At 44.4% G+C, this 14,162-nt stretch overlaps 1 protein-coding gene across 1 annotated transcript in view; it reads right to left on the bottom strand.

The window, feature by feature from the left end:
- The window catches only part of LOC138741773 (acylphosphatase-2-like), a 40,647-nt gene that overhangs the window by 21,272 nt on the left and 5,213 nt on the right, over positions 1-14,162 (bottom strand). Inside the window, exon 2 of the mRNA XM_069896061.1 lies at positions 10,143-10,159. Coding sequence (XP_069752162.1) covers positions 10,143-10,159 — 17 coding nt within the window. The remainder of the gene's footprint in view (positions 1-10,142; positions 10,160-14,162) is intronic.

Genomic DNA, 14,162 nt, shown 5'->3' with positions numbered 1-14,162 from the left:
TCACCTACAACATGATCCCACTACGGCCCCCTCCAGCCCGAGATGCAACAAAACAGGATTTCTTTGTCCTCACCTACAATCCAACACATTATCCTCCATAATTTTCATCACCTACAACATGATCTCACTACCAGACACATATTCCCCTCCCTCCGTGACTCTCTCGTCCACTCATCTCTCCTCACCAATCTCCTCCACCCCCCCCACCCCCTCCCACCCCAGCACCTTCTCCTGTGGCCGCAGGAAGTGTCACACTTGCAACCACACCTCCTCCCTCCTCAACCTTTGGGGCCCCAAACAGTCCTTCCAAGTGAAGCAACACAGGAGTTTTTCTATTGCATCCAGTGCTCCTATTGTGGGCTTTTCTACATCAGAGAGACTGGAGGCAAACTGGGAGATCGCTTCGCTGAGCACCTTAGCTCTGTCCACATCAGTGACAGGGATCACCCAATGGTCAACCATTTCATTTCTGTGTCCCACTCACTCACTGACATATCTGTCCATGGCCTTGTGTTCAGTCAAACCAAGACCACCCATAAATTGGAGGAGCAGCACCTAATTTTCCATCTCACCCCTCTCCAACGGGACGACAGTAAACATCGACTTCTCCAATGTCTGCTATCCCACTCCCCATTCTCCTTCTCTTCTCCAAACTTTTCCTCCAGCTTTCCACCCCATTTCTCTTCATTCACAGACAGAGCCACCCCCTCCCCCTGTTTGCTGGTGTGCCCTCCCTCCCATTTCCACCTATTACCTCCTGCCTTCTGCTACCCCTCCACCCCACCATTTTGTTAGGATGCTTGCCGACATTTTTGCATACCTGAACACTGTATGTATCTTTATCTTTGCTACACACTGTGTGACCTGTTGAGTTCCCCCAGCTTTGTGATTTTACTTAATTCATGGTGTCTGCAAATTTACTATTTTACTCCTTCAGTGGACTGTGTTTTTGCTTCAAATTAATTTTGCTTTCTCCCTGTTTAGCTGGTACTTACAATTTCATCATCTCCATATTAATCATGAGATTGCAATTCTCCCTCCCAATTGCAGCTGTAACCTTGAACATAGAACATTACAGTGTAGTACAGGCCCTTTGGCCCTCGATGTTGTGCCGACCCATATATTCCTACCAAAAAAAAGTACGAAACCCTTCCTACCTTGTAACCCTCTATCTTTACTTCATCCATGTGCCTGTCAAAGAGTCTCTTAAATGTCCCTAATGTTTCAGCCTCTACCACCAACCCTGGCAAGGCATTCCTGGCAACCACAAGTCTCTGCGTTAAAAAAAAACTTACCCCTATTATCTCCCCTATACTTTCCTCCCTTTGTGTTTGCTATTCCTGCCCTGGGAAAAAGGCACTGGCTGTCCACCTTATCTATGCTTCTCAGAATCTTGTAGACTTCTTTTCAGTCTCCTCTCATCCTTCTTCTCTCTTGCCTCTTACGACTTATATTCCAATCCAGGCAACATCCTGGTAAATCCCCTCTCCACAGCTTCCTCATCTTTCCGATAATGAGGTGACCAGAACTCAAACTTGTATGTTTTAAGGAAGGCTTGATGCATATTCGAGGGAAAGAGGAATAGTGATCTGCAGGAACAGGGTGCGCCCTGGTAAATATAATGGGAATGCTGCTCACTTCAATACCAACAGGGCTGATGCAGGCAACAATATGCAACACATCGGCATCTTTTTATCATACCATTTTTTGAAAGACTTTTGCAAAGTACTCTATTCAGTCTTTTTAATTGCTTTGCTAATTTTAAAATCACTGACCTAAATTTAGAGCTTGTGCCAGGGGCAAGGTGTTTCAGATGCTAGGTGTGGGAGAAGGTATACGCAATGCATCCATGAGTTTCTGCTAAGTAATAGTCAAGATTGCTTGCTCCTAGTACGTGTTCTGAAAGCCTAGACAATGCTGCATTAATGTTTCATTAAAAATAGGCTAGAATTGATAGCTAGATAAAATCAGATTCACCAGAAATGAATCCACGAAGGGTTGCTCATGTCTTACTAATCTGGCTGTAACTGAAATACCAAAGTCTGCAGATGCTGTGTTTGCATTAAAAACACACAGAAATGCTGCAGAAACTCAGCTGGTCTTGCAGTGAGATAAAGATTTATTGTCAATGTTTCAGGCCTGACCCCTTTTTCAACGAATAAGCAAAGAATAGCCAAAAAAAAAACTGGAAATAGAGACAGTGCTGGCTGGGGGAGGAGTCAAGACCAACAAAAGGGGTGAGGTGGAATGAATTTAGTCTGCATGAAAGGAGACAAAGGGAAATAGGGAGAGAAACAGAGTTGGGGAAAGGCAATGGGAGAAGAAGTGGTGGGTGGTTTAATCAAAGACAGAGAAATCTATGTTAATGCCATTCAGTTGTTGGGTGTTGTTCCTCCAATTTGCAGGTGGTCTCAGTCTAGCAGTGAATGAGATGATGGACAGACATATCAGCAAGGGAATGGGATGGGGAATTGAAATGGGTGGGCACTGGGAGATCTATGCTATTGCAGCGGACAGAGTCAAGGTGCACAACAAAGCAATATCCCAGTCAACGCCCAGTCTCTCCGATGCAGAGGAGACCACAAGGGGACCTCTGGATGCAGTGATGATGTCCGCAGATTCACAAGTTAAATGTTGCTTCACTTGGAAGGTCTGTTTGGGATCCAAACGTAGTGAGGGAGGAGGTGTGGGTGCAGGTGGAGCACCTTTTGCGGTCTTAAAGTACCAAGGGGACGACTGGTGGGGAGGGAGGAGTGGACAAGGGTGTCACGGAGGGAGCAGTCCCAGAGGAATGCAGAGAGGCGAGGAGAGGGGAATATGTGTCTAGTGGTGGGATCATGAAGTAAGTGGCAAAAACGGCAGAGAAGGATGTGATGGATGCAGAGTCAATCTGGCCATAAATCTTGAGGAGGGCATTAACATAGTGGGTTGAGAAGAAAGAACTCCTGATGATTTCAAAACAGTGTCAAAGAATCACTGGCATCTACTTGAAAAGGAAGACAGATCTACAGTTACCATGATAGGATAAATTCCAAACATGATCTAGAATTCCTTGAAGCAAAATACTTGCAAGGTAGACAGTTACTGGAATGTTTGTGAGTGTGGTGCACTCTTAGCCAGAATCAGACACACACAAAGATAAAGACTGTACAACAGGCTTTAATCCACAAAGACTTCCACAGAGCCAGCTGGCTGTGGCCGCAGCAACTCCAAGTGAGACCTCGAGAGGCTGGCGCAGGCTTATATCCTGGAGGGTGATTGACACCCGACCGGGTGGGGCTTGATCCATTCAGGCCGACTGATTGACAGCCGGCCATGTGTTGTCCTGTCCCCTTTCACTCCTGCAGGTACAGAGGTTTCCCCCTGCAGTAGGCCGGTGATGTACCACCACATTGAGGGAAGATGTTAATAGTGTATCAGGAAAGATCATATTTAAGTTGTATCCCACTCAAGCTAGAATATTAAGTCAAGAATGCAAAATATGCTTCAGTTCGAGGGAAGTCAATCTCACTCGCAGATGGTTCAGGGAAAAGAGGGTAAAGACTTAAAATTTGGGGTTTATATAAAAAGCATTTTATTTAAAATCCTGTGACTGCGGTTTCTGGGCCCAAGATGGTGGCACCTGTGTTCGGCAGAGGACACGAATGGTTGCAGACCCTGGGAGAGCAAAGGACTGGCACTGAGCACCAGAAAACAGGGAGACCATCTCCCACCCTCCGTTTGAAAAGGAGAAGCACAGGAAACAACCCATGGGATGATGACCATGACAGTGAACCAGCGAGGGGCTCTGAGGCTGAATAACGTACAGGCAGCGAGCTGTTGTTAACTCGAGGTGAGGAACTAACGCAGGCTGTGGGGTGCTGGTGATTGGGGCCAAGGGACTCACACCAGGCTGAGGATTGCTGGAAAAAGGCTTGAGACTGTCTGAAGGAGTATCTGGTATCGGAACCAAGATGAGAGGGGGTGCCAAGGGCACTGAAGGCTTTCTGATTGTGTTGGTTTGGATCTGGAGCTCAGCTTGCTGATTGTTTGGACTGAAGGTGTGTGGCTGCAGGAACACTGGAGGCAAATACCCCATTACTCTGGGTGGACCCTCTTTTGCTTCTCTTTCTCCTACTGTCAGGGGCACTGGGCAATTTATGCTGAGTGTCATTTTATGTCTGCCCATGATGGACAAAAGGAAATGTCGTGTCATATAGGTTGAGTACCCCTTAATCGGGAAATCTGAAATGCTCCAGAACCGACACTTCTTGAATGCCGACATGACGCCAAAGAAGAAAATTCCACACCTGACCTCATTTGCCCATGTGGGGCTCTGACACTCTGTTGGCATCAGTTTGTTACCAACCATGGTTACCGCCGGACCTACGTGTATTACTCACTGTGTTTTTTGTTTATTTCCTGCTCTATGGTATAAAGATATTGTTAAAAATGCCCAAAGGTGAAATAAAACAGTCCTTCCAAGTGAAGCAACATTTAACTGATGCTGAATCAAGGTAAGTACAAAACATTATTTCTTAAATCTGAAATTCATCTCCGCCTAAAATGCCATGTTCGAGTGCAATACGTAAACCAGCAACATAATTACGTCGAAAACAATGAAATACAGTGAACCTTTTGATCAAAGCACAGCATTGTAGGTGGAGACTGAAAGCCTGCCGTTGTTTAACAGCTGATACAGGTATCAGCTATCAGTCATCAGTTATCCCAAACACATCATTCCAAAATCAAAAAAAATCCAAAATCTGATAAGGGGTACTCAACCTGTATTACTTTTCCTATTTTATTACATGACAATAAAAGAGTCTTGATTTTTAAAAAAATTTGGACATGTGGCACAGTAACAGGCTCTTCCAGCCCACTTGCTTGTGCCGCCCAAATACCCCAATTAACCCAAACCCCCCCCACCCCATACGTTTTTGTAGGGTTCGAGGAAAACAGAGCACACGGGATTGTGGTGCGCTATCGGACAGAAGCAAACACACAAAACCTAAAGTCTGTACAAAAGACTTTATTCGACGTCAACTTCCACAGAGCCAGCTGTGAGGAGTGTCTTTGAAGGGCTGGCTCAGGCTTATAACCCAGAGGGTGGGGCTTGGTCTATTCAGGTCGGCTAATTGACAGCTGGCCAGGTGTTGTCTTGTCCCCATGCTCTTCTGCAGGAACAGAGGTTTCCCCCTGCAGTAGGCCAGTGGTGTACCACCACAGGGGTATCCCATGCATACACGGGGAAAAGGTACAAAGTTCCTCCAGATACACCAGATTCAAACCCGGGTCGCTGGCGCTGTATCAGAAATGCGCTGTGCTGCCCTAAAATGCAACATCATCCTTCTCTCATATATGCAGCCCTATTACAATTTCGAACTGATAATACTTTACAGACTTAGTGTGCCAGGCCTCTTCACTAACAAGAGAGATCCAACAGAGGTGGCCACAAGGTGATATGCACATGGATGGGAGTAGCCTTGTGATCCTGACTGCAGATGCCACAAGGTTTCATGGCAATACGTCAAATGTTACCACAACAGTACCACATATAAGCCTCCCTCAGCCGATGAATGGTTGCTCCTTCAGGCTGAATAATCCGTGAAAGCACCAAATGCAGCAAGGGGCAGGATGTACTCAGGGCTTGGGGAACATCAATATCCATCACTAAGTTACCACTATTGGCTGCGTCCTCAGGGACATTGCTGCCAGATTAGTGTGTGTGCCAGCTGTTTTCAATGGGGCCATACTCTGGGGGCCACAGCCTATTTATGGGGGGAGGGAGGGGGACACTGACTGAGATCGTAAAATAAATTTTATGTAGTCAGTAGGAGGGAAGAGCAGAAGAAACCAACTAGATTTAAGTGCTTCTCAGAGAAGGGGGCCCATAAACCTTGAGCAGTCCTTAGGGGGCCATAGCCAAAAAATGGTTGGTGGAAACCAACAAAAACAATTACTGTTTTCCATTGCTTGTTCAGAACCGACCTCGGGACGGTGTAATACTAGATCTCCTGTTAGGGAATGAGCTGGGTCAGGTATCGAACATTAATGTATGAGAACAAATTGGGTCTAGTGATCATAACTCTGTTAGTTTTCAGCTAATTTTAGGGAAGAGCAAAGAGGGGCCTAAAGTTGAGGTTCTGGATTGGAGAAGAGCAAATTTCGAAGGAATAAGAAGGGATTTGGGGAGTATTGAATGGGTCAGGATATTTTCAGGTAAGGATGTAAATGAAAAATGGAGGATATTCAAAAAAGAAATTTTGCGGGTACAGAGTAGATATGTCCCAGTGAGGATCAAAGGAAAGGCTGGAAGTCATAAGGAGGCTTGGTTTTCGAGGAATATTGGAAATTTGGTTAGGAGAAAAAGGGAGGTGTACAAGAGGTATAAAGAGCAGGGAGCTGAGAGTTTGAAGGAGGACTACAAGGAGTGTAGAAGGAATCTTAAGAAATTAGAAAGGCCAAAAAAAGGCATGAAGAGGCTTTGGCAGACAGAGTAAAAATAAATACAAAGGGTTTCTATGGGTACATTAAAAGTAAAAGATTAGTGAGGGATAAAATTGGACCCCTTGTAGATAGTGAGGGTAGGCTGAGTGAGAAGTCAGAGGAAATGGGAGAAATTTTGAATGATTTCTTTGCCTTGGTATTCACTAGGGAAAAAAAATATTGAACCAGTTGAAGTAAAGAAAAATAGTGGGGAGGTCATGAAGCATACAAGGATAACCGAGGAGGTAGTGATGGCTGTGTTTAAAAAGATAAAGGTGGATAAATCTCCGGGACCGGACAAAATATTCCCAAGGACACTCAAGGAGGATTGTGGACAGATAGTGGGGCCATTAACAGAGATATTTAGGATGTCACTGATCACGGGGGTAGTGCCAAAGGATTGGAGGGTGGCGCATGTGGTTCCGATGTTTAAGAAAGGGTCCAAATGTAAACCTGAGAATTATAGGCCCGTGAGTCTGACGTCTGTGGTGGGTAAGTTGATGGAAAGTGTTCTGAGGGATGGTATTTACAAATATTTGGAGGTACAGGGATTGATAGGGAGTAATCAGCATGGTTTTGTCAGGGGTAGATCATGCTTGACAAACCTGATTGAGTTTTTCGAAGGGGTTACAAAAAAGGTTGATGAAGGGAAAGCTGTGGATGTTGTCTATTTAGACTTTAGTAAAGCTTTTGACAAAGTTCCCCACAGGAGGTTAGGAAAAAAGGTGGAGGCATTAGGTATAAATAAGGGGGTAGTGCAATGGATTCAGCAATGGTTGGATGGGAGGTGTCAGAGAGTAGTGGTGGAAAATTGTTTGTCCAATTGGAGGCCAGTGACTAGTGGAGTTCCTCAGGGATCGGTCCTGGGTCCACTATTGTTTGTTATATATATTAACGATCTGGAAATAGGGGTGGAGAATTGGATAAGCAAGTTTGTGGATGATACAAAGATTGGTGGTGTTGTGGACAGTGAGGAAGATTACCGTAGATTAAAAGGTGATTTAGGAAGGCTGGAGGTGTGGGCTGAGAAATGGCTGATGGAATTTAATACAGATAAGTGTGAGGTGTTACATTTTGGAAAGGCAAATCTAAATAGGTCATATGCATTAAATGGTAGGCTATTGAGATGTGCAGAGCAACAAAGGGATTTAGGAGTGATGGTAAATAGTACCCTCAAGGCTGATACTCAGGTAGATGGTGTGGTGAAGAAGGCATTTGGAATGTTGGCCTTCATAAATCGTAGTATTGAATTCAAGAGTAGGGAGGTTATGATGAAATTGTACAAGGCATTGGTGAGGCCAAATTTGGAGTACTGCGTACAGTTTTGGTCACCAAATTATAGGAAAATAGAGAGAGTACAGAGAAGGTTCACAAGAATGTTGACAGGATTTCAAGGTTTGAGTTACAGGGAAAGGTTGTGCAGACTAGGGCTTTTTTCTCTGGAGTGTAGAAGATTGAGAGGGGACTTGATAGAGGTGTTTAAGATTTTAAAAGGGACAGATAGAGTAAATGTGGATAGGCTTTTTCAGTTAAGAGTGGGGGAGATTCAAACTAGAGGGCATGGTTTAAGATTGAAGGGGGAAAATTATAAAGGGAACATGAGGGGAAATTTCTTTATGCAAAGGGTGGTAGGGACGTGGAATGAGCTTCTGGCAGACGTGGTTGAGGCGGGATCATTGGTTACATTTAAGGATAAACTGGATAGTTACATGGAGAGGAGAGGACTGGAGGGGTATGGACCGGGTGTTGGTCAGTGGGACTAGGAGGGTGGGGATTTGTTACGGCATGGACTAGTAGGACCGAACTGGCCTGTTCTGTGCTGTAAGTGGTTATATGGTTATATAGTAACAGACGTGATAAAGTCTCACCTTTTTGTCTAGTCCAGGAACACAATCCTTTACCTGAACATCTAAAATCCAGAAAGCTCCAAAATCTGGCAAGTGGGGAGAGCGACAGCAGCATGACTGGAAGGGGGTGGGGGTGGATAAAGCAGCACAATTCGGGTGGGCTTAAATCTGGCTTTCCGAAATCCAGAAAAATCCGTAATCCGGAACACACTGTTCTCCAAGGGTTCCAGATAAAGAATTCTGTTCCTGTACCATTTGCCCAAATTTGGTCCACATTCCTCCAAACGTTTTCTATTCCTGCCTTTAAATGTATTTTTAAAAGTTGCTACAATTGTTCTCGTCTCTACCACTTCGTCTTGTGCCTTATAGACACCACACTCATGTGTGAAGAAGGTGCTTTAAGGCCCTTTAAATCTTTCCCCTTTCAACTTAAATCTTTGCCCTCTGGTTTTAGATTCTCCTACCTTGGATCACACTTCATGTTCTGTCTGGGCACCCTCCAAATGGATGGCAATAACATCGACCTCTCCAGTTTCTGTTAGCCCCCGTGGCATAGCAGTTAGCGTAATGCTATTACAGAGTCACCAATCCAGGTTCAAATCTGCCACTGTCTGTAATGAGTTTGTACGTTATCTCCGTGCCCGCATGGGGCACTGCTGTTTCCTTCCACCTTTCAAAATGTATGGGGATTATAGGTTATTTAGATGGCAAGGGCTGTTACCATGCTGCATGCTTAAATTTAAATCTTTCCCTATGTCTCCTTTCCTCTAGGTCTGTCTCTCTTTCCCTCTGTCTCCTTTCGCCAGCTCTGCTTTCACAGAACCAAAACCATCTACCTCCCCACTCAACTCTCTCCTCTCCCCCATCCATATTCAATCAACACCTTTTGTCTATTAATTTGTATTCCACACCCTACCCATTCTTCTCTTCTTCCCAGCCTTTTCATTCAGGTGTCTGCCTGCTCTTTACTCGAAGAAGGGCTCAGGCCCAAGACATCAGGATTGAAGGCATCCACTTAGAACAGAAATGCGGTGGAAGTTTTTTTTAGCCAGAGGGTGGTACATCTATGGAATTTGGTTGTGGAGGCCAGGTCATTGGGTGTATTAAAGGCAGAGATTGTTAGGTTCCTGATTAGTCAGGGCATCTCAGGTTATGGGGAGAAGGCCGGGCAGTGGGGCTGAGTGGAAAAATGCATCAGATCATGATTAAATGGTGGGGTAGAGTCAATGGGCTGAACAATCTATTTCTTTTCCTAGGTCTTATGAACACAGTGAGACCTGCTGAGTTCCTCCAATGTTTCAGTGCTTTTTAACTACAAGATTCAGTTTACCTTATCTATGTCCCTTATGATTTTATAAGTATCTTTGAGATCCCATCCCCCCATAACCTCCTCGCCTCTAATTATTATTCAAGTCTACCAATTCTGCTCGCATTCTCGTGAATTTTTTTCCACACACTTTCCAACTTAGTATCTTTCCCGTCGTTAGGTGATCAGAACGGCACACAATGCTCGAAGTGCAGTCTTACCAACATGTTGTAACGTAACATCCCTGTTCCTGTAATCAACCCCCTGACTGACGAAAGCGTATTCTTTCTGTGATTACGACTTGTGAAGAGGATTGAGTTTTAACTATTATTTTTAAGAGCTGAGCAGGCTAATCTGCTCATAAAATGAACTTGGAAAGTCAAAAGAATTCCTCTCAAAAAAATAAGTATTAACTCTCACAGCTTCCTTCCTGTTCAATAAGTACATACTCACATTTGACAGCCTGAGTGACATAACTAGCTGTGGTGAGAAATGGATCCATTGGGAGTCAGCAATCTTACCTTTCGGAAAAAGACACCTAGAAGTGGAAAGGAACAAAAATAATAATTTTAGGGTTTCCAACAAACAGTTCAGCTGCAATATTTTTAAACAAGTAAATCGGCTGGCATAGCAGCTAGCACGCCTTTACAGAGCTGGTGATTGGGACTAGATTGGGGTTTGAATCTGTTTGTAAGGAGTTTGTACCATCTCCCTGTGTCTGCTTGGGTTTTCTCCAGAGTGTCCAGTTTCCTCCCACTATTCAAAATGGTACTGGGAGTGTAGGTTAATTGGAGGTAAAATTAAGCAGCTTGGACTCGTGGGCTGAAATGGGCTGTTACCGTGCTGTATGTCAAGATTTTTAAAAGATTTGCAGACACGGTGATTGAAGTTTACATAAAAAATGCTGGAGAAACTCAATAAGTCCATGTGGCACAAATGTTTCGGGCCTGAGTCTTTCATCAAGGTATGAGCAAAAAGCAGGCAGGTGCCTGAATAAAATGGTGGGGGAGGGGCAGAGAACTGCAGGCAAGAGGTAAAAGTGTTACGGGGAGGGGTCTGAATGGAGAGGGAAGGGGTGGTTAGCTGGAGAGAGAGAGAGAGAGAGAGAGAGAGAGAGAGAGAGAGAGAGAGAGAGAGAGAGAGAGAGAGAGAGAGAGAGAGAGAGAGAGAGAGAGAGAGTAGTCCTGGGTTGGCAGTGCATGAGGCTTTGTACAGATATGTTGGTGGGGGAGTGGGACACGGAATTGAAAGGGTTGGCCATCGGGAGATCCCTGCACTTGCTGTGGACAGATAGAAGGTGCTCAGTGAAACCATCTCCCAGTCTGCATCCAGTCTCTTTTACGATCTGCACCATTTCACTGAGGACAGTTTGGTGCCCTGAATGGCAGTGAGGGAGGTGTTGTGGGCACAAGTGTGGCACCTCCTGAGGTCACAAAGTTAGGTACCAAGGGGATGATTAATAGGGAGGGATGAGTGGATGAGGGAGTCATGGAGGGAGTGATCCCTGCAGACACAAACTGAATATTTTTCTTGGGTCTGTTACCCAAGACTTGCACTTTGAAAGCAAGTGGAAAGCTACAAATAAATATTCTACGTGGATCTGGAGCTGCACTGGCCCTTTAAAGCACAAAGTTAATGCACTACCTCTGGTCCCTGGAGTTTCTAGAACTCTTCTGTGCCCAATTCATATAGACTGGTGAGCAATTCCCATTCTTATCTGCATCATTAGTTAAAAATAGACATAATTCCAGAGATATTTTTATCTCAAAAATATTCTGGTGTCTTTGGTACAATTACTTTCATCACAAGCGAGAGCCCTCCCAGTCAGATGCTTCTTATACAACCAGAACATCACCCTCCACCCTGTTATCCTCAGGACAACTGCAGTGGAGTGGAGGCAGTCACCCATTTTTTTTACTGAATGAAGCAGGGGGGCATTGTCATGGTTTATCCCCAACAGCAGCGGGACAGAGGATGCTATCATCTGCGGACTGCTCCCAGGGACACACTCTTTGTGTCCAACATCCAGAACTGAAGACCATCAACTCTGTGAAAGATGCACTTTGGTTAGCCTGAAACCTGTTGGCCTTTCATCTTACTGAGATGTCAGTCTGGGAATGTTGCCAACCAGCACATTCAAGACTGCAAGAGCATGGGCTGAAGGACGCACTGAGGCTTGGCGTAGCCAAATGAGGGCACTGTGGGGAAGGATCTAGAGTTTAGAGTCCTCCCTTTACCGGGAACTGAGGGGCTGACACTGAGGGAAAGCCCCTCAGCCAACAGAGCAAGGAGACACCACAAGATGCCACTGTAGCGGAAATGGAGAATGGAGAGAAGAATATGTCAATATGATTGGCACTAAAAAAGTAAAAAGTCATCAATGGTTTTCTTGTAATGTAAATAATTTATTGAGAATAAAGTATATTTTTGGGAAGAAAAAAAGATTTTGCCAAAGAACATCTATTAATTGATAGTAGAGAGCTGTGAACTCAGCCAGTGTCATCGTGGACACCAACTATCACTCCATTCAGGACATCCACAAGAGGCATTGTCTCACAAAAGTAGCTTTTATACTGAGCTAAAAACATTGGTTATGTATCTTTATCTTTTCTATATCAAGTACACTGTTTAATCTGCTAAGTTTCTCCAGCATTCTGCTTTCACTATTACCAGCCAGGCATGACATCAGAAACCCTGGCAAATTTCTGCAGAAATGTGGTAGAAAGTGTGCTCACTTGGCTGCATCATGGGCTGGTATGGAAACACAAATACCCCTGAGGCAAAACACTCCCTACATCTCCAGGGAATGCTGTCTTTGGAGAGCAGCAGCAATCATCAAGGACCCACACCACCCAGCGCACGCTCTGTTCTCACTGCTGCCATCAGGAAAGAGGTCTAGGTGCCACAAGACTCGCCCCACCAGGTTCAGTAGCAGCTGCTACCCCTCCACCATCAGACTCATCAACGACAAACTCAATCAGAAACTCATTTAAGGACTTTTGGGCACTTCAATTATTTTTTTTGTTCTCTCTGTATTGCAGTCAGTTTGTTGACAGTTCTTTGTTTGTTTAATGCTATGTACAGTTTATTCTTTGCACTACCCTTTAGTGTTAATTCTTCCACGCCTGCAGGAAAAAGGGATGAAGACCAACACCCAACAGTACAAAAACAGTTTCTTCCCCTCCACCATCAGATTTCTGAATGGACAATGAACCACAGACACTGCCTCACTTTCTTTTCTTTTGCACTAATTTATTAATTTTAAAATATGTACTTTATAGCAATTTTTCACTAGTCATGCTGGCGCAAAACAATGAATTTTGTGACATGTTCATGAGAATAAATTCTGATTCTGATAAATTCATGCACGTAATGAAAAAATGTAATGTTCCTAATTGAATACACAGCATATGATCACACTGCTGTCCAACGAAGCTCGCTGGAGGCCCAGCAGTTTTCGTTGTCAAGCTTGCATAGTACTGGGAAGCAGCTAATTTTGAGATGAGAGCCAACAGCATGGTGAAGTGGGAAAATCTGACTGCTGCTCCGTAGGGTTGATCCTCAACTCAGGCTTGGAGGCAGCAGTGTGGATCTCATTCTGTAGCCCCTGCAGATCATCTGTCAGGTTGAAGACAACCTGACCACTGAGGAGTGTGATAGAACAGAGGGATCTGGGAATAGGGATACATAGTTCCCTGAAAGTGGCATTTCAGATAGATTAGGGTCATAAAGAGAGCTTTTGGCATATTGGCCTTTATAAATCTAAGTCTTAAGTACAGGAGTTGGAATGCTATGGTAAAGTTTGCATAAGACATTGGTGAGGCCAAGTTGTGTGTCATTTTGGTCACCTAACTACAGGAAAGATATCAGTAAGATTGAAAAAGTGCAGAGAAGACTTACTGGACTTACAGATTTCAGTGAGTTACAGGGAAAGTTAAACAGATTAGAACAATTTTTTCTGGGGGTTGGTAGAAGAATGAGGGAAGATTTGATAGAAGTATTTAAAATCATGAGGGAGATGGACAGGGTAAATGTAGATAGGCTATTTTCACAGATGGTAGGTAAGATACAAACCAGAGGACATGGGTTAAGGCTGAAAGGGGAAGAATTTAGGGGAACATTTGGGTGAACTTCTTCACACAGAGAGTTTTGGGAGTGTAGAAGAAGCTGCCAGCTGAAGTGGTGTATGTGGGCTCAATTCTAATATTTAAGAAGAATTTTGACAGGTACATGGATGGGAGGCCTATGGACTGGGTGCAGGTCAGTGAGACAGGCAGACAAATAGTTCAGCACAGACTAGAAGAGCCGAAAGGCATGTTTCTGTGCTCTAATATTCCATGGTTCAATGGAAGTAGACAACGTCTTGCAACTAAAATTAGGCAATCTTGGTAGTGGAACAGATATTCGTCCATGCAATACAGAATCATGATTTTGAGCAACTCTGGTCCAGTCTCAGACAATTGACTGAGAAGTGGACTGGTTTGGGAACCAAGTCTGTGACAGTGTCAATGGACAAACATTTCATGTTGATCTCATCTCCT

This window comes from Narcine bancroftii, chromosome 8, assembly GCF_036971445.1.
Source record: "Narcine bancroftii isolate sNarBan1 chromosome 8, sNarBan1.hap1, whole genome shotgun sequence".
Lineage (NCBI taxonomy): Eukaryota > Metazoa > Chordata > Chondrichthyes > Torpediniformes > Narcinidae > Narcine > Narcine bancroftii.
The sequence above is the reverse complement of the archived record's forward strand: the minus strand, read 5'-3'. Positions and strand labels throughout refer to the sequence as shown.